Source organism: Hemiscyllium ocellatum, chromosome 11, assembly GCF_020745735.1.
Source record: "Hemiscyllium ocellatum isolate sHemOce1 chromosome 11, sHemOce1.pat.X.cur, whole genome shotgun sequence".
Taxonomy (NCBI): Eukaryota; Metazoa; Chordata; class Chondrichthyes; order Orectolobiformes; family Hemiscylliidae; genus Hemiscyllium; species Hemiscyllium ocellatum.
In genome coordinates, this window is record NC_083411.1 from 50200527 (window position 1) to 50224475 (window position 23949).

At 41.1% G+C, this 23949-nt stretch overlaps 1 protein-coding gene across 1 annotated transcript in view; it reads left to right on the forward strand.

Moving 5' to 3' along the window:
* Positions 1-23949, forward strand: part of LOC132819977 (sodium- and chloride-dependent neutral and basic amino acid transporter B(0+)-like) — a 161168-nt gene that overhangs the window by 57330 nt on the left and 79889 nt on the right. The window contains exons 7-9 of the mRNA XM_060831914.1: positions 11805-11937; positions 16411-16551; positions 18435-18663. Of these exons, the coding sequence (XP_060687897.1) occupies positions 11805-11937; positions 16411-16551; positions 18435-18663 (503 nt within the window). The remainder of the gene's footprint in view (positions 1-11804; positions 11938-16410; positions 16552-18434; positions 18664-23949) is intronic.

Here is a 23949-nt window from a genome sequence, read left to right on the forward strand (position 1 = left end):
GATTTCCATCTCAACCTTCCAGCACCTGAAATTCTTTGCTTTGTAAATCAACTTTCTTTTCTGCCTGGTGCCTGCTTTAGCTTGGTTGTGGGGAATGCAGTTTTGGAAAGTGCTCTTGCAGGACACTTGCCGAAGTGGTGAATGTTGAAGGTGTTCCTTGGTGAGTCAATTAAACAGGCTGCGTTCTCTTGGGTTGTGTCATGCTTTCTGTGTTTCACAAATTCCATAAGCCTCATCAATTGGATCACAAAACTGTAGAATAGAAATCAGAAGGAATGGTCATCAAACTTGACAGCACTGTGGTCAGACCTTACCTTAACTACTGCGTCCAGTTCTTCCCAACAAGACAGACAGACACATGGATACTGGAGACTGTAGTGCTAGGAGCCACAAGGCTGACCCCTAGAATTGGGGTTTTGAGTTATGAGGAAAGATTCAAGAAATTGTACTTTTCAGGCTGCAGACCAGTTCATTTTGAGAGGTGATCTTATGCGGTTATAGAATGTGATTTTACTCAGAATATTACATTTATGAGATTAGAGAGCTTGGTTTAAAATGAGGAAAAGCAATTTGAGAATTTATGTCTGGAATTCTGCAACACATGAAGAATGATTGACACACAGCACTAATTTCTGCATTGAGCAGTGGAGGCTAAAATCTAGAAATCATTGATGAAGCAATCAGATGTTGCAATATCAGGGTGTTCACCAATTATTAACGTCTGTATGAAGATGGAGTGATGACCTTCCTCATCCAGGATAAAGCTGTGGTCTCTATATTTATTGCTGCCTTTAATTCCCACGATCGCAGTAATAAAAAGAAAATATTTTGACTAATGTTGCAGATTTAATTTAATAAAGACGATTGCAATTTGAGCAGAGGGAAAGTTGATGAGGAATATGTGTCATCTGAGAATGTAGTAGAGGTCATGGGAAGGGGAGATATCTAGAGGACTTTTGTGAACATTTCATAAATATCATTAGTACAATGTTCCCAGGAAGTTAAAATAAAATATTGAAAGGCATGGAAAGATCATAATATATAAATCCAGAGAGGTGTTGCACCTGACCGAGATCACATCTGGACAGAATCATAGACTCTCTGCAGTGTGGAAATACCATTTAGCCCATCAAGTCTGCATTGATCCTCTGAAGAGCTGCGCACCCAGAACCATCCTCTACCCTACAACCCTGCGTTCCCCATGGTTAATCCGCCTCGCCTTTGCATCCCTGGACACTATGAACAATTTAGCATGGCCAATCCACCTAATCCACATATCTTTGGACTGTGGGAGGAAACCAGAGCACCTGGAGTAAACCCACACAGACATGGGGAGAACTTATAAACTCCACACAGATAGTCACCCAAGGGTGGAATCAGACTTGCATTCCTGGCATTGTGAGGCAGCACTGCTAACCACTGAGCCACCGTGCTGCTACATGCAAAATTGATTGTTTATTTCAAAAAAGAGAAATGGAACACAACTAATTCCAGCCCTTCAAGGAATGAGAATAAATCGAGCAAACAGGGTATTTTGCGGTTGAGAAAAGATAAATTCTTAAATCCTTTTAATGTCTATTTTAAAGATTTGAATGTTATGTTTTTTTCCATTTAATGCTTTCTAATTTTCCATTTCTTTTTAGGCTGGGATTTATTGGTTACGTTTAATGGATTATTTCTGTACTGGATGGATTCTCATTGTAGTTGCTCTGTTGGAACTCATTGGTCTCAGCTGGATCTATGGTGGGTATGACTAGAAAAAAAAATAATTACAATTGAAATGTATTTATGAGAATACTTTCACCTCTTCAGAGATAACACTACAAAGTCTACACTGGATATTGTGCAGATAACTATAGGGTTTGAACAGTTAGTGAGGATTTAGACTTGAGTCAAATGAATAATGACAGAGGCAAAAGTTTAGGATTATAAAATTCATGAACTAATTTTATTGAACTATGTTTCAAAATCACAAGGCTATGATACAGATATAACAGGTGAACAACATCATGCATGTCCCACAGTGAAAAGCAAAATTTAGAAACTAATTGACTTGCTATTCAATCATGCCCTCACTTGATAACTACCCCACAGCAACTGAATCCTTCCAATCCAATTAACCTGTGGCATACTTGCCTTCATTGGAAGTGGCATTGATTGTAAGGGTAGGCAAATTATGCTGCAGCTTTATGGAACTTTAGTTAAGTCACACTTGGTGTATTACATACAGTTCTGGTCACCACAGTAGCAGATAGATGTGGATGCTTAGGAAATGTTTACCAGGATGTTGCAGGGTATGGGGATTTTAGCTATGAAGAACATTTAGACAGACTGGGTTTGTTTTCATTGGTATATGAAAGGTTGAGGGGTGACTTGATAGAAGTTTAGAAGATTGTGATGGCATGGATTGAGTGGAAGGTAAGAGGTTTTTTTTCCCAGGGTGGAGGGATCAATTACTAGGGGACACACTTTCAAGGTGTGGGGGGATGTTTCGAAGTGAACTACAAGGCATGTTTTTCACACAAAGGGTGGTGAGTGCCTGGAACACGCCTGCTAGAGGAGATGGTGGAAGTAGACACAATAGCAGCATTCAAGAAGCACCTGGACAAATACATGAATAGGAAGGGAATAGAGGGATACAGATCCTGTTCGTGAGGACAGTTTTATTATGGAAGAGCAAAATGTGTAAGCGCAGGCTTAGAGGGCCGATAGGCCTATTTCTATACAGTTGTGTTCTTTGTCCATTCTGACTGTTTCAAAACCCCCAAATATTCCCTTCCACCTTCAAAACAGAAGCATCACATGGGTAGATTCTTAACATTGTTTCAAGACTTCTCACTTCCCTGACCACAATGATGATCCTACAGAATCAGGAGATTCCCTTAATGAGATTGTTCCTGTGAGTGTCTTGATCATCATAGAGATTAGGAACATTAATATGCTTCCTGATCCTTTATCTTGGGACACAGGAATAAGAGTAGACCATTCAGTCCATCAAACCTGTTCCCCTATTTAATACCATCATGGTCAGTCAACACGCCAATGTCTTTTATCTGTGCTATCCATATCCATTCATTCCATTGGACAAGTTTCTTGATCATTTTCTTGCCCTTATGGTGCCCTAAGAATACAGCCAAGGGAATACTATTTACTGATTACCTGTTTACAGGAATTAACATTAGCCATTGTTTCCACTCCCTTAACTATTGTTCACACAAAGATCAGGCTCATCAATTCTAAAATGATGAATGCAATTTCTTAGCCGACATTTTACATTTCCAGATTTTGGGAGACCATTGGCTGGAAGCTGTACACCAGGATCAGGCAGATGTCCCAACACACTGGCTATATGGGAATTGCCTGGGAATGTATGATACTCATGGAAATACCCAGTGTCAAAAATCCTCTGAATAAGTTCCAACTCTGAGTTAGAGACAGAGACTTCAGAAAGTTCTGACTGACTTATAATTACCCAGGAAATGTTAGAAGGATTAAAATCTGCTCTCATTATAAAAATGACTCCCTCAATCATTCACATTGACCTGACAATGAATAACATTAACAGTCTCCCACCAAGTCATTCACCTGTGACATCACTTCCCATGGGCATGTGACCACCCACCACTCTCTATTCCAGACAACACACACCTCTCATCTCCACTATCAAACACTCCCAACTCCATACCTGACCAGATCCAAATCTTCCACAACCCTGCTCCACAACCAACATGACTTCACCACATCATCAATCCCCACTCACTTGGCACCTTTGGCGTCAACCTGCCACCTCACTTCATCTCCCATTCACCTTGAACACTTGTCTTCTCGAAACAGTGTGAGAGTTCCTTCAAAACCTTTAAATCTTGGAGTACAGATAATTGATTTGGTGATAGGGAACACTCTGTTCATCCAATTTGAAATCTTCAGCGATTCTTTCTCTGTTTAACCTGTTCATCAATGCCACCTGTACAAGATGAACTTTAACAGAAAACAAGCTGCCCTGAAGACAGGACAGCGCGAGTGATGGTGTCTCTCTGCTTCCTTGCTATTCACAGGGATAAACAGATTCATCAAGGACATTGAGATGATGATTGGGAAAAGGAATTGGCTTTTCTGGCTCTTGTTGGATTCTGATCTCTCCGCGCATTTTAACCGTAAGGAGATGTTACATCTTTGAGTGATTTAAGCTGAATGTAAAAATGGATGGTAAGTCCCTTTCATCATGTTACTGATTTTACTTTCTGTGTTTATTTCATTCAGGCAATCTTAGTCTGGTCCTTAACAACATTTGCCCTTCCAACATATGGACCAGTTGAATACTCTGTCTGGTCAATAGCGCTGGGCTGGTGTATGATCATCTTCTGTATTATGTGGGTACCCATAATAGCCGTGGTGAGAGTTGTCCAAGCTGAGGGCCCCACCTTGTGGCAGGTGAGGAAATGTTTGAAAGATCGGGAAACAGTTTCTGTGACAGCCTCTCAGACTTTACAGCAACTTTTAGTAATACAGTGCCTCCACTGCTATATTATATCCCATTGTACTCCCAAGAAGTGTCATAAAGTAAAATCTTACACCAAACCTCACGACAAATTACACAGTAGAAGAACAGAAGCTTGGCTGAACCAGTCGGTGTGAAGATATGTTGAGAAGGAGAAAAGAGAAATAGAGAGGTGGAGATGTATGGAGCAATTCCAAAGTTTAGAGCTTTGACTGCTAGAGACAGACTTAGAGGCATGTAGATCTCTCAAAACTTGTTGGATTTGAGGTGATTACAGAGGGAAAGTCCTGGGTATTCATGGAAAAGTGGGCCAGGTCTATGCCGAGTCCAAACCAATCCAGAGTCATTTAAAGATGGCAATGGGTTCTGATTCCAGTTGTCAGCCCCCTTCCAGGCGTGGCCAGTTATTGCTGGTCTAGAGTAAGTGCACAGTTAACAATCCCTCACCACTACATTCCCAAGCTGACAGGTTCCAAGAAGCAAGAATCTTCAAGCAATCCTCAACTTTTAATGAAGATGGGGCAGCTTCACCATGGCCCTGGTTCACAGCCTCTCACAGGCTTTAGACATTAATCTGGATTTGAGAATTTTTGTGAAAGGTGAGAACAAAACCTCTTATCTATGTCTATTCTGTGTGCCCATGCCCACTGAATGTTAACCCATGCTCGTTCACCCAATTGGTATTCAAAACAAGATTTGTGAATGGGTATTTGCTTTAGTCAGCAGCTGCATAGTTGCCTCTGTGTTTCTAAAGGTCATTGATTGTATGGTTTAGTCAGTAAGTTTGGTTGTCTCTTTCAGAACAGTCTTTTGGGGCTTCTCTTTAACTCACAGTAGCCCTTGTTGGAAATGTATTACCGCAATGTCATCAATGCACAATGTGTCTCGAGGATGTGTGATCAGGGTTTTGTTTAAAAAAACACTGACTAATTAGTGTCGTGTTCTCAATAAAATGATAATCTTTTAGATGTAGTAGCTACTTCATTAAATTAGAATAAATTGATTACGCTGTTTAAATTGAAAAACTATTCCTGCAATAGAGCATTTTTAAAAATTTCAGTTCGATTTAATTTCAAGATTATTTGGATATAATACGTGTCTCCAGATTTCATTGCAAATGAATATCACAATTCAGTCAGTTTAGACATGGGAGTCTGATCTCTGTAATAAACACACAGATTGAACATGTTTCGCTACAATATGACCTGCTAAGTATTAGAACAAACTGCAATATAATATGATTAGGAACAGCTTTCTTTTACAGTGGAATTAATCGGTGGATTAATATTATGTAGGAATTGTTAAATATTTCACTTCTGTTTTCATAGAAAATTTCTGCTGCATGTACAGCAGCTCCTGAATGGGGCCCACACCTGGAACAACACAGAGGGGAAAGATACAGGAAGAAGCCTGACTCTACAGAAGCCCTGACTCATGTGCAATGTCTTGTCACTCCTGAGATTTGAGGAATTTTGAGAAAATGTTTTGTTCAATTGGCCAAAAAAGACCCTGATAATTGCTTTTTCTTGTTTATACCCCCTGTAATTGCAATGGGAGTTTTTCAGAACTGTTTTCAGCTCCACCAAGAGCCAGGTATCACCTTGGTTAAAGTTTTCTTTGAGCCTTTTCGCCTTTTAAGCAGTTCCTTCAGGTTGAGGATGGTAAGGTTGATTGGTAAGTCCAGTGCGTGATCTGTAGACTCAGCCTCATGCGGTTTAGGTGGGCTGTTTGAGGCTGTGTGCACTCCTTCTGATGCTTTAATTTCATTTCAGCACATTCTGCATTGATTGTCTTGATCTGTTTAGTGTCCTGTCAGATAAGGCTTCACCATTTTGGATGTTCACAAACTAGATACTCCTATGAGACAACAGAGGTCTTTTATCTCCTCAGGGAATGCTTTGAGGACATGCTTCAGTGTTTCTGCTGTCCTCGTGGGAGTCTCCTGCAGTGACTGAGACTGAGTAGAACAGTTATGGGGAAGTTTGGTATCAGGCATGTGAAAGCTTTGGCCTGCTCAGTGCAACTGATATGAAGTAATTCTTGGCAGGTTTGCTTTGGCAAAGGCACTGCTGTTGGACCTTTCTTGACATTGAATGTGGAGGAATTTGCAACATTACCGCTGCCAGTACTTTTGAGCTGGTTTCTGCCAGTTTTCCAACTCTCTAAAGCATATAGGAGCATAGAGTTGCTACTATCCAGCAGGACCTCAGGTTGCTAGTGTTTTAGATTAATTAACATTTGATTTTTTGTGTCATGAAACTTCAATCATGCTCCTGCTTCAGCCCTTGGGTGCTAATTAATACCCAAGGATTCCAACCATTATATATTGTGGACAGGAGTTCCAACTCCCACCTACAGTCTGCAATGGCTGGGTTTCCTTCTATTAACCACAGGATGTGTTAAGAATTTCACTGGGGATCCTGCTCCACATGGATTTTTATCACTAGCACTGACTGAAAACATTGTCTGACCATGTGTGATGCTGATGGTAGTGTACAGTCCCAGAGTGTACAATACTGTCAGGGATCATCCACAGTCCCAGTCTGTACAATACAGTCAGGGATACACCCACATTCCCAGTCTGTACTATACAGTCAGGGATCATCCACAGTCGCAGTCTGTACAATAGAGTCAGGGATACACTCACAGTCGCAGCCTGTACAATACAGTCAGGGATCACCCAAGTCCCAGTCTGTACAATATACTCAGGGATCACCCATAGTCCCAGTCTGTACAATACGGTCAAGAATCACCCACAATACCAGACTGGACAATAAAGTCAGGGATCACCTACAGTCCCAGTCTGTACAATACAGTCAGGGATCACTCACAGTCCCAGTCTGTACAATACAGTCAGGGATCACTCACAGTCCCAGTCTGTACAATACAGTCAGGAATCACCCACAGTCCCAGACTGTACAATACAGTCAGGGATCATCCACAGTGCCAGTCTGTACAATACAGTCAGGGATCACTCACAGTCCCAGAGTGTACAATACTGTCAGAGATCACCCACAGTCCCAGTGTGTACTATACAGTCAGGGATACACCCACATTCCCAGTCTGTACTATACAGTCAGGGATCATCCACAGTCCCAGTCTGTACAATACTGTCAGAGATCACCCACAGTCCCAGAGTGTACAATACAGTCAGGGATACACCCACAGTCCCAGTCTGTACAATACTGTCAGGGATCACCGACAGTCTCAGAGTGTACAATGCAGTCAGGGATCATCCAAAGTCCTGTATTTTTGCATTGAAGAGCTTCATATCTTTATTCCAAAAAAAACCTCTCGAAATTTTAGGACATTTCCATTATCCAATATTCCAGAAGAATAGAACTCAGTTTTTCTCTGCCTCAGACGAAGTGATGGAAGCTGGTACAATTAAAACATTTAAAAGTTAGCTGGATGTGTATATGAATGTGAAGGGTTGAGATGGATACGGGCCAAATGTTGGCAAATCGGACTAGATTAATTTCGGATATGTTTTTTAGCATGGACAAGTTGGACTGAAAGGTCTGTTCCTGTGCTGTACATCTCTCTGACTCGATGACTCTTGATGTTATTTGTTCCTTTTAGTATTTCAAAATCCGTGACAAAGTCATCTTTTTAGTTTTTAATTTATAAAGAATAGAATCATTGTCTGTCTAATACCATACAGTTAGGGACATCTATCAACAACCAGAAGACATGGATTTCCCATTATACACCCACAGAATTCAGTGATGGAAGTGCTTATCTCCATAGGCTGGGACTCATTCAAGTAGCGATCGATTTCTACATCTTCTACTTCAGAATTTGGAATGTTATATCTTGCCAAAAATAATTCAGATATGAAGAAGTTATTTTTGAGCTAAAATTACAATGTAATTTTTGAAAACAGTTGTTTCATCTTATCCTTGAGATTTATGTTATTTGAAATTTCATTTTTACATTGCTAGTTTCTGAAAGTGAATTGATAAGAGTACATTTAACAAAGTGGTTCATCTGGGCTCAGAGTAATTATGGATGTCCGTAGGATCATAAGACCATAAGATATAGGAGCAGAATTAAGCCAATTGTCCCATCAGGTATGCTCCACTATTCGATCATCACTGATATGTTTCTCAAACTCATTCTTCTGCCTTCTCCCTGTAATGCTTGATCACCTTACCAATTAAGAACTATTTTATCTCTGCCTTAAATTCACCCAATGACTTGGCCTCCACAGCCCTCTGTAGCAATGAGTTCCATAGATTCATCACTCTCTGGCTGAAGAAATTTCTCCTCACCTCAGTTCAAAAGGGTTATCCCTCCACTCTGAGACTGTGCCCTAGGATCCTGGCCTCTCCTATGCATGGAAACAACTTCTCCACATCTACTCTATCCAGGCCTGTCAGTATTCTTCAAATTTCACTGAGATATACCCTCAAGGAAAGACACAGAGTCCTCAACTGCTCATCATGTGATAAGCCCTTCACCCCCAGGATCATTCTTGTAAACCTCCTCTGAATCTCTTCCAATGCCAGCACATCCTTCCTTAGATACAGGGCACAAAACTGCTCACAATATTCCAAATGAGGCCTGACCAAAGCTTTACACAAACTCTACAGTACATCCCTGTTCTTGAGTTCTAGCTCTCTTGAAGTGAGTTGCATTTGCCTTCATAACAGCCAATGAAACTTGCATGTTAACCTTAAGGGAATCCTGAACCAAGACTCTCAAGACCATGTGTACTTCAGATTTCTGAAGCCTTTCCCCATTTAGAAAATAGTCTATGCTTCTATTCTTCCTACCCAAGTGCACTTCCTCACACCTTTCCACATTGTATCCCATCTGCCACTTCTTTGCCCACTCTCTTAATCTCTGTAAGCCTTCTATAACCTCCTCACTTCCTCACCACTACCTGTCCCTTCACTTAGCTTGTCTCATCTGCAAACTTAGCAACAATGCCCTTAGCTCCTTCATCCAGATTGTTAATGGATAATGGGAAGGTCCCAACACTGATACCTGCAGAACTCCACTAGTCACCGGCTGCAATACCCAAAAAAGCCCCTTTATCACCACTCTCTATCTTCTGCCAGGCAGCCAATCCTCTATCCATGCCAGTACTATGCCCCAAATGCCATGTGCTCTTATCTTACTTAACAGCATCCTGCTTCAGTCACCAATTAGCTGAAAGGCTTTTAAAATTAAATGCATCACAAACTAAATATAAATGCATTCTTTTTGTGTGTAACCAAAGCTAGAGAAGGAGATCTTCTTTATGAAAATCCTCCACCTCACTAAGAAAGCTTCAGTACAATTAATAATTAACAATCTGCTCTGAAAACCCTGCACATGGCTTCACAGCTGTGACACCCTGCCCCCAACGTCCTCTGGAAATGTGATATCACCCCCAGTTCTCTGCCGATATGAAACTTGACCCCACCCTCCCATTCACTGTTACCATTGGACTCCATCCCCCTCCACCAATGTTGTTGCTACTGGAACCAACCAACAAGACTGCTCCCTTCCCCCCGAAAATTCTCCTACCATCCTCAAGTTACCCTCAACACTGGACTATTTAGCAAACTCCATTGGTATCCTGCACCATGGCATCTTACCCACTTGGTACCCTACACCTCCTCAGCTGGCACCTTATCCACCTGGCAACCTGTCACCCTGCTCCTATCCACATGGAATTTTACATAGCTCTCGATTTGCATGTCTGCACCCTACCTACATGCACCCTATTTAGCTGGCACCCTTTTCCCATCAGTTTAGCACCTTCCCTTCCCTGCACCCTAACACACATTTATGTTATGAACTTCCTGTTTGACAGCAGCTGTCAGGAACATTAAAATGTGAGAAGACAGCAGTTGTGAAAAGGGGTTTTGCTTTCCCCTGGCAGGCTCTGTGCTGTGAAAGCACTGTCAGATTGAAAATGTGGCTCCCCATTTCTGAGAGAGCCCTGAGTTGAATCTACCGCTCAGAACTGTGGAGCTCCATTCATTCATTTTGTAAAACAAGGAGTGGTGTAGCAAGGTATGTGAGACTCTCCTTCCCTGGATAATCCAGCCCATTATAATCCTTAAAGTCTTCTCCAATAACTACTAGTGAATACTTTTGAAGTAACTTTTTATATACAGTACCATTTTAATTTGGTTTTCTAATTACTTTTATGCAGACTTTTATCCAACAAGAGATTAAGCAGATTGAGCACCAGAGCAGGACTGTGCTGAGAGTGAGTGCACGGACTGTACCTCTGTGTTCTGATCTATGCATGACCTTACCCATGTAATCAAAAGGATTAACTAATTCAGTCAGAGTGAAACAGTGACCCTGGTTATATTGAAATGGAATGCAAAATTGATGTATAATACTGAAACATATTTTCCAGAGACTCTCTGCAATCTCACTCTGACTGATGGATATTTTGAAATTGTTAATATAATACAGCTGCAGGAAAACAATGGATCTTGTCCAAATAGATCAGAAATCTCCAATCCTCACCAGGGCCCGAGTGAGCAATACTGGGAGTAAGTACATTGCTGCAGATAGCTGCACCAATAACCTACACAGCTGGGCCAGTAACTCCTCTTGGGTTGGTTAGTTTGATTATATGTGTTTAATGAGAGAGAAGCTGTTTCATTTTGATTGAGGTATTATTTACATTGCACACTTGTTACAAAATGGCATCATGGAAAGGAAACTTTTACTATTTAATATTCCTCTGGTTTCTAAGCATTGTAACTTTGACAATATTTATAAAGCAAAACACTTTTCTTTGTTTTCTTGCTCTTCAAGGATAATATTCATGACCAGAATTCTTAAACATGAAATGGTTAGAATCATGTGTGACTGATGTTCATTTCTCTGCTTTTAATTGTAATAAGTTATTATTTTAACACACAGTCCTGGGACTGGATTTAGATTAACTGTCTGGAGGTAGATACCATGTGTAGGAAGATGAAGGAGCTGAATTCATTGGAAGACATAGTGACTAAACCAGATAGGTTTCACAGTGCATTGTGAAGCAGTCAGTGAAACATTGTCAGAAACTCTTTCACATCAAATCAGCTGCAGGGAATCTCATCAACTTGTTTGAACAAAGCTTTACATTGAAAAATATCAATACACACGAGGAAAAAAATGTCATACAGAATATCAAACTTCACATTTATTTCTGAGTGCAAGAATCAAAGCTTCTATAAATCAAAAATTAATTTAGATATCACACAACTCTGTTTGTTAAATACATTGATGCACTATGTCTAAAAACGTCCGTGTGTAATGAAGAGTGTCCTAACTTACTCCATGTTTTTGTTCTTATTTTCTGTAGTAAAGTAGATTTACGCCGTTCCAGTTCAATGGTTGAGACTGGGGAGGTAATCTGGTATTTAGCCCTCTGTCTGCTTCTTGCCTGGCTAATAGTTGGGGCAGCATTATCAAAAGGAATCAAATCTTCAGGAAAGGTAAATGATTGGTGATAAATAGAGTTAAAACTCGTGACAAAGTAACAGTAAAGCGAGAAACGATAAATAATTTGTGAAGTGTCTGGTTTATCTCCCAGGTGATGTTAACAGTGTCTCTATGGGAAATGGGAGATTCATAATTCATCAACACTTCAGGCCTGAGGGAGATCTGAAGAACGTTCTCCTGAGGGAAAGAACAGCAACTTCCCCAAACCCCTGCAATGTGTCCCTCATTCTAAGGGTTCACTCACTGACACTGGAATTCTGGGTGAATTTCCAATTGCTGTGGAAGGCTGAGGAAGGATCGGGGGTTTGGGGGGATTGGGGGTGTTGGGGAGTGGTGGCGGTGATGGGGAAGGATTGAACACAGTAGGATCAGGATTTTATTTGAGTGAAATGAGATTTGTCTGGACATGAGGATGGGACTGAGACCTGAGGAACAATCGTTAGGTAAAAACAATAAAATGCTGGTAATGCTCAACAGCTTATGAAGCACCTGTCAAGACAAACCGAGCTAATCTTTCACTTCCATGGACTTTCATCTGACCGAGAGAAATAAATAGCAGTTTAAGAGGTTTCTTAAGACAATGGACATGGGGAATTTGGTTCGGTGAATAAAAGGAAGATTCTGTGATAGGTTGGAGGACAACAGAGGTTAACTAACAAAGCTCTGACCTTCATCCCCGTTGTATTGTTGGATAGGTTCCAAACCAAGGAGCAAATGTAATTTTAAGGCTGTTAGAAGAATCACAACATGTGACATGCCAGTGTAATGTGCCTTTAGTAGTTATTAATGTTGAAGGAATATGTTGTAACAGCTGTGGGTGGAATCTGTTTGTGACATGAGCAGCCTGTGCTAAGGTGAGATTTAATGCAGAATCAGGTGAGAAATCTCATAAGGTCCAACTTGACGTCAGGAACAACTTGCTGTGTCTTTTATGTACCTACCCAGTGAGGAGGTGAGCTTCTTGGGTAAGAATTACCTCTGAGTAAAAAGTGAGGTTTGGAGATGCTGGAGATCAGAGCTTAAAATGTGTTGCTGGTTAAAGCACAGCAGGTCAGGCAGCATCCAAGGAACAGGAAATTTGACGTTTCGGGCCAGAGCCCTTCATCAGGAATGAGGAGAGTGTGCCAGACAGGCTAAGATAAAAGGTAGGGAGGAGGGACTTGGGGCGATGGAGATGTGATAGGTGGAAGGAGATCAAGGTGAGGGTGATAGGCCGGAGTGAGGTGGGGGCGGAGAGGTCAGGAAGAAGATTGCAGCTTAGGAGGGCGGTGCTGAGTTTGAGGGAATTGACTGAGACAAGGTGGGGGGAGGGGAAATGAGGAAACTGGAGAAATCTTATCTTCATGATCCTTATCTTCACGATGGACATCCAGTCCCTGTACACCTCCATCCCCCATCACGAAGGACTCAAAGCCCTCCGCTTCTTCCTTTCCTGCCGCACCAACCAGTAACATTCCACTGACACCCTCCTTCGACTGACTGAACTGGTCCTCGCCCTGAATAACTTCTCTTTCCAATCCTCCCACTTCCTCCAAACTAAAGGAGTTGCCATGGGCACCCATGGGCCCCAGCTATGCCTGTCCCTTCGTAGGATATGTGGAACAGTCCATCTTCCGCAACTACACTGGCACCACACCCCACCTTTTCCTCCGCTACATCGATGACTGTATCGGCACTGCCTCATGCTCCCACGAGGAGGTTGAACAGTTCATCAACTTTACCAACACCTTCCATCCCGACCTCAAATTCACCTGGACTGTCTCAGACTCCTCCCTCCCCTTCCTAGACCTTTCCATTTCTATCTCGGGCGACCGATTCAAAACAGACATCTACTATAAACCGACTGACTCCCACAGCTATCTGGACTACACCTCCTCCCACCCTGCCCCCTGTAAAAACGTCATCCCATATTCCCAATTCCTTCATCTCCGCCGCATCTGCTTCCAGGAGGACCAGTTCCAATACCATACAGCCCAGATGGCCTCCTTCTTCAAGGACCGTAGATTCCCCGGACGTGATCGACGATGCCCTCCACCACATCTCCTCCACTTCCCGCTCCTCTGCCCTTGAGCCCCGCCCCTCCAACCGCCACCAAGACAGAACCCCGCTGGTTCTCACCTACCACCCCACCAACCTCCGTATACAGCGTATCATCCACCATCATTTCCGCCACCTCCAAACGGACCCCACCACCAGGGATATATTTCCCTCCCCTCCCCTATCAGCGTTCCGCAAAGACCACTCCCTTCATGACTCCCTTGTCAGGTCCACACCCCCCACCAACCCAACCTCCACTCCTGGCACCTTCTCCTGAAACTGCAGGAAATGCAAAACTTGCGCCCACAGCTCCTCCCTTACTTCTCTCCAAGGCCCCAAGGGATCCTTCTATACCGCCACAAATTCACCTGCACCTCCACACACATCATCTATTGCATCCACTGCACCCGATGTGGCCTCCTCTATATTGGGGAGATGGGCCGCCTACCTGCGGAACACTTCAGGGAACACCTCTGGGACACCCGGACCAACCAACCCAACCACCCCGTGGCTCAACACTTTAACTCTCCCTTCCACTCCACCGAGGACATGCAGGTCCTTGGACTCCTCCATCGCCAGAACATAACAACACGACTGTTGGAGGAAGAGCGCCTCATCTTCTGCCTGGGAACCCTCCAACCACAAGGGATGAACTCAGATTTCTCCAGTTTCCTCATTTCCCTCCCCCCACCTTGTCTCAGTCGATTCCCTCGAACTCAGCACTGCCCTCCTAAGCTCCAATCTTCTTCCTGACCTCTCCGCCCCCACCCCACTCCGGCCTATCACCCTCACCTTGACCTCCTTCCACCTATCACATCTCCATCGCCCCTCCCCCAAGTCCCTCCTCCCTACCTTTTATCTTAGCCTGCCTGGCACACTCTCCTCATTCCTGATGAAGGGCTCTGGCCCGAAACATCGAATTTCCTGTTCCTTGGATGCTGCCTGACCTGCTGTGCTTTAACCAGCAACACATTTTCACCTAAGAATTACCTTTAACTGATTCTTTTCATTGTGTAATTTCTGTTATTATGTCTCAAGACCTGTGTCCCCTTAAGAAGGGTTCGAGATCGGTCAAAGGAACCGACAAAAGCGGTTTATTCAAAAAACAAGGGTCATTAGTTGATTCAGTTAAGGTACCTTGATGCAATTCTATCCAGCAACACAGAGATTGAAGCTTCTGTGTTCTGGGGAAAAGTTGTGCAATTACATTTGAAAATTACACATTATTTACATGTTTTTAAAGAAATAGTACAGTCTTAATTACAAGAAAGACCAATCACATATGATTTACAGCGAATTAGTCTAATGATATTTTCTGAGAAAGGGTTCTTAACTACAAAAAAATGTCCAATCAATTGTAATATGGTGATATGATTGAAGACAGGCTAATCCAATGGTATTTCCTTTAAGAAGGATATCTAATTTACGTAAATTGTCATGCCATGTATTAGTTCAATGTTTGTTCAAATGGTCAATTAATGTATCAGTGTTTATCTTATGAAAACTCTATTGTCCTCATCTTTCAACTGCAAGTTAATTCTGCAAATCAGCAGTATGTTCAGCAGTATGATTCACAGGCCATTTTATTGTATTCTTTTAAATCGAGAAACCATTTTGTTGTAATAAAAATCTTCATATTTTGTTGCCTAAATTCAAATTTTAGATCCTCATGTCTATAGGTTTAGCAATGTTTAAATAAGCACATTATAACAAGGTATCACAAAACAAAGTCTCAACATGCAAACCCTGTGAACTAGATGAAAACGCAATCCTTGCGTACATCCTCCATGTTACTATTCCTCTTCAGTTTGTCATCTGTTCCCTTCGATGCATTGATGAGAATCCATTTAATTTGCCATTTGGTTGGATAATATTGTCTTTATTCCAAGGTGAATGATGTATAAAAGTAGGCAAAACTTGCTACAAAGGTACAGCAGCTACTGTTTTGGTCTCCTTCGTTAGGGGGTATATTTGTATTGGAGAAAGTTCAGTGAACGTCTTTGTATTAATTCTTTTGAAAATATAAGTTTGAGCCTGTACTCACAGGAATTTAGGAGACCGAGAAATGATCTTCAAAGATTTCGAATGGTCTTAGAAAGCTTGACCTTCTCAGAGAATCTCGAACAGGGAGCACAGTTACAAAATAAGGTTCTCCAAATGAGGTAGAGATGAAGTGGAATTTTTAATCTTTCAAATACTCTTCCTCCGAAAGCAGTAGAGGTCAGTTCATTGAATATATTCAAGGCAGAGTTTGACAAATTGTTGATGTACAAGAGAGTCAAAGGTTCTGGAGAGGGCAAGTGTCAGGGTGATCAGGCAGAATCTTATTGCATGGTGGGGCCACATGGCCTTGTACTGCTTCAAGATTTTATTTTCTTCTGTTGTACCAGTAATACAGGAAAACCTAACAAGGTGCTCTCCATGCTCAGGTGGTTTATTTCACTGCGACATTCCCTTACGTGGTCCTGACCATACTCCTGATCCGAGGGGTTACCCTGGAGGGAGCTTCTAAAGGAATTGAATTCTACATCGGAAGCCAGTCAGACTTCTCCAGACTGGCTGATGCTGAGGTAAATACAGCAATATGAATGATTGAGCCTCATTAGTATTTTTAGTTGAATCGATTCGTGCCTCAGCACATTTACTTTGTTAGCTTGTCATCATTGATTTAAACTGAAAATGTGTTGCTGAAAAAGTGCAGCAGGTCAGGCAGCATCCAAGGAGCAGGAGAATTGACGTTCCTGAAGAAGGGCTCATGCCCGAATCGTCGATTCTCCTGCTCGTTGGATGCTGCCTGACCTGCTGCACTTTTCCAGCAACACATTTTCAGCTCTGATCTGCAGCATCTGTAGTCCTCACTTTCATCATTGATTTAAAATCAGTGTATTGCTTTTGAGTTCTTAATTCAATTCTTGGAAATTTTTAACAAAGCTTGTGATGAATTCAAAGAGTCAGTTTAAGGTCTATATCATCCTGCCATTAACAGGAAAGAAGGTCAGGGCATCAGCTATGATGGACGAGAGGATCGAAATTGATGAGGAATTATGATAGGGATTGGGATGCAATAGAATTCTTCCTTCATACCTCCTCCTTTCTGAAATCTTGGAAATGATTTAGGAGTTTCAGGTGAAATACCTCATTGACCTACAAAGCAAATACTGACCCACATTTTGCTGTATCAGGGCAATAGAAAGAGCCACTCTTGATGAGCCTTGTCCTTATCCATTCTATGTCAATGATATTTGGTGCTGCAAGTATCTGGAAGTGGGAGATGGAAATGAAAGAACATTGTCTAAATCTGAAATCTACATTGGAGTGAACATTGGAAAGCAACTGATTATATCTTGAACCAGTCAGATTATCGTACTTGGAATATAACAATGCAAGGACTGAGACAGAAAAGGAAGTGTAAGTTTGAGTGGGTGACTTCCAAGCTGTGATTCCATTCTTCCAGTAGGTAGTTTAAGTGCCAGGAATTGTGACTGGCAGTAAGTAAATGCTTGGCACGTCATTAAAAGGCTATTTCAATGTCATGTTTCTTGAAACAAATCTCCGAGGTGATTCAGTCAACAGCATAAGGACAGAAACATCATGGAGCCCAGTGAATGCAAATAGGCAGACTAGGCAATGCCACATTTGTGAAGCTGACAGTGTCCTCATGCATACTGGATAATGATGGCTGGAATTTTGTATTCAGTCCAAAGATACAGCAGTCTTTGTGAATAGACAATGGTGAACACTATTTATTGCTTAATTTTTCTGACAGGAATTGGATTTTGATTTCCATTTAAATCATTTAACCATTGTTTACATAATCCTAGAAATTACAGTGTAATTTTATTGATTCCTGTTGATATTAAGCTACTGTGATATTATTACAATATGAAAGTGACCATTATTTATGGTAAAAGGTGTTCTTTGTTGTTACTTTCACGAAAAGAATGGAATTAACTATGGTCAGTACAATACTGCAAGTGAGTCAGTCACTGAAAACCATGGCTGGTGAAAGAGTATACAGTCACGTCTTCGACAGTGCAATAGTCACGTTCCGTGTGACCCTGCGCTATGCAAGAATCACGCAATACAAGGAGCAACTTACAGTGTTGCCGATGTAATCATGTTCTAGCCAACATACTTTTTGAATTTTTGCACTTTAAAAAAGCGTCCCCAATCGTCAATCACGGTACAGGTAATTTGTGTTAATGAAACGTGCATTATACCAGAAAGACCTGTGTCAGATATCCCAGAAGAAATTTAACTGTAAATAATCGACAGTAGTGATGACTGTTCTGTTTAAGAAGAGTTACTGTTGACCAGAGGGAGCTACTTTGCTCAGTTCACCATGGATTAACCACACGAGTTCTCATTATCTTCACAATTAATGTTGTTAATCTGTTGTACATGTTTGTGTTTCATTTCCCTCCAGACATCTATTCTATTTTGTATTTACCAGGTCTGGAAAGATGCTGCGACTCAAATTTTCTTTTCTATCTCAGTGGGTTGGGGCACTTTAGTAGCATTGTCGTCTTACAACAAGTTCCACAATAACTGCTACAGAGATACCATCATTGTCTGTGTTGTTAATTGTGCTACGAGTGTGTTTGCTGGATTTGTCATCTTCTCCATCCTGGGACACATGGCTCACATACAAGATAAGCCCGTTTCAGAGGTTGCCCAGTCAGGTAAACTAGAGCTGTTAAAATTGTCAAGGGTCAAACAGGTTTAATGTTCTCTCTGAAGTGATTCAACCCAACATTCCAGTGATTCCAGTGTCCAGACACAATAATCAATCCTCAGATCCAAACTGATAACCAGGCTCTGAAGACACGTTGCCATGATGTTTGGTTTATACTGGACAGGGATTGGAGCTGAATAATGCAATGGTATGCCCAGGGTTGAACCCTAGCTCTTAAAGTGAGCTTTTGAAATAATCACAGAATAGTAAATCTCAAAAGCACTCAGTTAACATTATAATTCACTGTAAGATTTGTTATTTACCTTAGAATTACATTTCATATGAGCCACATTTTATATTTAAGATGAAAATTTTGAATGAATTCCATATTATTGTGCTTTTAGGTGAATCAGAGACAGTTTTTATTTATTGACGATTAGTTACTGATCATATTATGTGCTCAAATATTCAATTTGACAGTAGTACATTTTTTAAAATGTTTAATATAAAGAGCAAGAGACATGGAAATGTTCTGTGCTAAGCCACTTGTATCAGTTGATGATGCTGTGATAAGTAATTAATGACCAGGTAAAGTTACAATAAAACACAGTTCACACATTCTGATTACTCCAGAAGTCTGAGCACTGAGTGGTTTGACAGCCTGAATGGAGGCAGGAACATAGGAACAGGGATAGGCCACTCAGTCTGAGTAGTTTGCCTCACTAACTCCATGTAATAATGAAGGATCAAACATTTCAATGTTTTTTACTCATTCCATTCCCTGACCTTGTACACCACTGAGAATCAGAAATATATCAACCTCAACCTTAAATCTACTCAAATCTTGACCTCCACAGCCCTCTGTGCTGGACAATTCCAATGTTTCACAACACTCTGAATAAACTAATTTCTTGTCAGCTTGGCTCTCAGTGGCATCCCCCTTAGTTTTAAATTATGGCCGCTGGTTTTAGATTCTGCAGACAGAGGAAATATCTTACCTGCAGCTACTCTGTTGTTCTCTTTAACTACGTTGTAAGTTTCAATGCAATTGCCTCTCATTCTATGAAACTCTAGAGAATAAGGCCCAGTTTTCCCAATCTTTCTTCATAGGACAGTTCTACCATTCCAGGAGCAAGTCTGCTGAACATTTGTTGCACTCCCTCTATGCAATGACATTTTTCCTGAGAAAAAGTGACCAAACTGTGCACAGTTTCCAGGTGTGGCCTAACCAAGCTGCTATACAACTGAAACAAGACTTCACTATCCCTGTACTCAAATCCTCTTGCAATAAAGGACGACATTCCATGAGGCTTCCTAATAGCTTGCTGCACACACATGTTAACCCTCAGTGACTTAGCACCAAGGAGACTGAGGTCTCTTTGTACAACTACACTTTACAATCCCCAACCATTCAAGAAACACTCTAAATTATCCGTTCAATTATTTCTCCCCATTCCCTACTCTCCAACATTATTGCCTGCTTTTAAATGCCAGTTTCACCAATATATCAGAGAGATTTTTTTTTGCTTAGATTGCAAATGTCACTCTGAACTCAGTGTTCACTGCTTCTAAATATTATAATTTCTGAATTGAAAGTGATTAATATTACAAATATATAATAACTAATGTTTTTTATTGTAAACACATATCCGCACAACTTTGGTGACATGAATAGTTTTGCAAATGGTGGCTAATATTGGCAACTGTAATAAATGAAATGAAATGAATGTCAACAACAAGTTAATAGCAACGTTCATTATGTCATTTCAATTCTATTCACTGTTCAGGTTTCGGTTTGGTCTTCATTGCCTACCCAGAGGCCCTTGCACAGTTACCGTGGGCACCATTATGGTCTGTTTCATTTTTCTTCATGCTGCTCACTCTGGGAGTTGACACACAGTTTGCAGGTTTAGGTAAAAATGGCATTGCATCACTTAAAAAAATCATTTCTTTTGAAGAAATTATGACAGTGTTGGGCAAAAAAGTGCTGTGGGTGATGTTAGTGGACAAACGCACAACATTTCTTTGTAGCAATTGTTCCCTTATTGTCTGAAAGAAGAATGCAGCTATTAGTCTTAAATGATTAGCACCTGCCTCAAAATAAAAATTGGGGAAAAGTTGCATCGGCATCCAAATGATTTCACAATACAATTTGCACTAACAGCGATGGTGAGGGAAGGCATCATAGAAGATCAAAATGTGAGTTGGAGGAAATGAGAGAGATGAGGTTCAGTGTTATTAGGAATTAGTAAGTGAGGATGGAGAGTGTATGAGCAAATATTAAAAGAGAAAGACAAACCAGTAGAACTTATTAGCAAAAGCATGCAGCATTCAGAGTTAAGTTGATGAGCTGACAACACAAATATAGACCAGTCACATCATCTGGTGAAGATTATTGAAATGTGGTTGCAGGAAGATCAGTACTGGGAGTGAAATGTCCTCGGGTAATGAGTATTCTAAAGGGATAGGCAAGTAGGAATAGGAGGTGGAGCTATTTTATTGGTTAAGGGAGATATCAAGGTGCATTAAGAAATGATATTGGCACTACGAACCAAGATGTTGAATCAATCTGAGTGGAAATAAAAGGCAAGGGAAGAAACCCCTTGGTAGGAATAATTTACAGACTCTTAAACAGTACTTCCAAAGTAGGGCTGAGTATAAATGAGGCAGTAATGAGGGCTTATGAGCCAGCCACAACAGAAAGTATGGGTGATTTGTACATAGATATTGATTGGATTCATCAACTTGGCAAGGGTAGTATTGAAGGAAGGTTCATAGAGTGTCTGAGGGATTCTTTCTTATGGCAACGTGTCATGGAACCAACTGGCTACTTCACATTTGGTATTGTGTAATGAGGAAGGATTGGTAAATGATCATGTAGTTAAGGATCATCTTGGAAGGCGTGATCACAACCTCCTATAGTTTCAAATTCAGATGGCAAGAGTGAAGACAGAGTCGTATACAGGAGTTTTAATGTTGGCCAAAAGTCATTATACAGGCCTGAGAAAGCAGTTGGCCCTGGGGGACTAAGGAAAAATACTAAAGGAGCAGGACATTTGAAAAATGGTGGCAAATGCTCAATGAGTTCCTAAATACCTGTCAATTAAAGTATATTCCTGAGAGGAAAAGGAATTATAGAAAGGTAAAAGATAATCCATGGCTTAACAAGGAGGTCGAGGATAACATAAAGACAAAAACTAGGGCATATCATACTGCAAATGTTTGAGACACTCTGGAGAATCAGGAGATCAATAAAAGGAAACTAGCAAAAAACCATAAGCTCTGACACCAAAAGCTTCTATAAGTATATAAAAAGGAAGAGAGTAGTGAAAGTAAATGGTGGCCCTTTAGAGGATGGAAATGGTGAGGTAATTATGGGAAACTCAGAAATGGCAGAGGCACTAAACCAGTATTTTGTGTCTTTTTGCAGTGGAAGATTATAATTTCTTCCCAAAATCTGCAGTTACTATAGAGGAACTTGGTGAAATTACTAGGGAAAGGTATTAAGTAAACTGATGGGATTAAAGGCAGATTAGTCCCCAGGACCTGATGACCTGCACCGTAAGGCAGCAGAGATAGTGGATATATTAGTTACTACATTCCAAAATTTCCTCGATTCTGGAAAGGTGCCAGTGATTTGGAAACACTTTAATGTGAAGCCTGTATTTGAAAAAAGAGATAGGCAAAACATGGAAAATTGTAGATCAATTAGTTTGACCTCAGTCATGAGGAAGTTGCTGGAGTCAATAATAAGGGAGAGAACTGACCACTTGGAACAATAAAGCTCAATTCCCCAGTGGCAGCATGGTTTCATACAGGACAAATTGAACTTGACAAAATTGTTGGAATTTCTGAGGATGTAACTATCAAGTTGGATAATGGGGACACAGTGGATGTGTTATATCTAGACCTCTAGAAGACATTGATAAGGTGCTACATTAAGACTGATACAAAAGGTTAGACCGGAGGGTGTTTGGGGGTAGAGTATTGGTTCGGATAGAGGATTGGTTGACTGACAGAAAGCAGAGGGGTGGGATAAATGGGTCCTTCTGGCAAACTGTAACTATTGGGGTAGCATAGGGTTCAATCCTCTGACATCAACTGTTGACAATCTATATCAATGAGCTGCAGGGAGGGACAGAATGTAACAAAACAAAATTCACAGCTAGAGAATGAACTAGAATCTGGCAGATGTAATTTAACGTGGATAGGTACGAGGTTACATATTTTGGCAAGAATAATGAAAGAGCAAATTATTAATTAAATCAGAAGCAGATTCAAAGTGCCTCAGTGTAGAGGGATCTGGGTGTCCTTGTGTATGAATCACAGAAAGTGGGTATGTAGGGGCTGCATGTAATAAGAAAGGCAAGTGGAATCTTGGCATTTATTGCAAAAGAACTGGTTTATAAAAGTAATGTTGTCACAATTGTATGAGATGATGTTGAGACCATACTTGGAGTATTGTATCCAGTTCTGGTTTCTTTACTTGACGAAGGATGTGGTGGCATTAAAAGCAGTTCCGAGGAGGTTCTCCAGGTTGATTCAAGGGATGAAAGGGCTGTCATATGAGGAATAATTGAATACGTTGGACTTGTACTCGCTGGAGATCAGAAGAATGAGGGATGATCTGATTGACACACATAAAATGCTCAGGGGATTGATAAGGTAGATGTGGAACCGATATTCCTCCTTGTCGGACAGTCTTGAACAAGAGGTCATAGATATAGCCTGAGAGGAAGTAGGTTCAAAAACTGGGGTGAGGAGAAACTATTTCTCTGACAGGGTTGTGAATCTGTGGATCTCACTGCCCCAGAGTGCAGAAGAGGCAGAATCAATCAACAAATTCAAGAAAGAAATAGATATGTTTTGATGAAAAATGGGACAAAGGGCTGTGGGAAACAGGCAGGAATTGCGACCACAATAAGAACAGCCATGAATGTGACAAATGGTAGAGTGGGTTTGAAGGGCTGAATTGTCCACTCGCTCCTAATTTCTATGTTCTCTGCCCAATAGCTATTGTGGTGATTTTCAATCTCAGATGTTAATGTTCTATATCTTTTCTTTGCTCTCATGCCTAGAATTTATCTTTTCGTTTAGACAGATCTTGCTGTTCAAGAGATGGGATTTTTATTTACTGCCTTACAGGGAGCAGGATGGTCAGCAAAATTCACTCATGTTGAAACTCATCATGTTGAAATCACTCTGTGAAACACCTACGTGATATTTGAGGATAACGATGATGCAGTTTTTCCCTCTGCTCGAGCAACAGGAAAAATACAACTGGGGGAAAAAT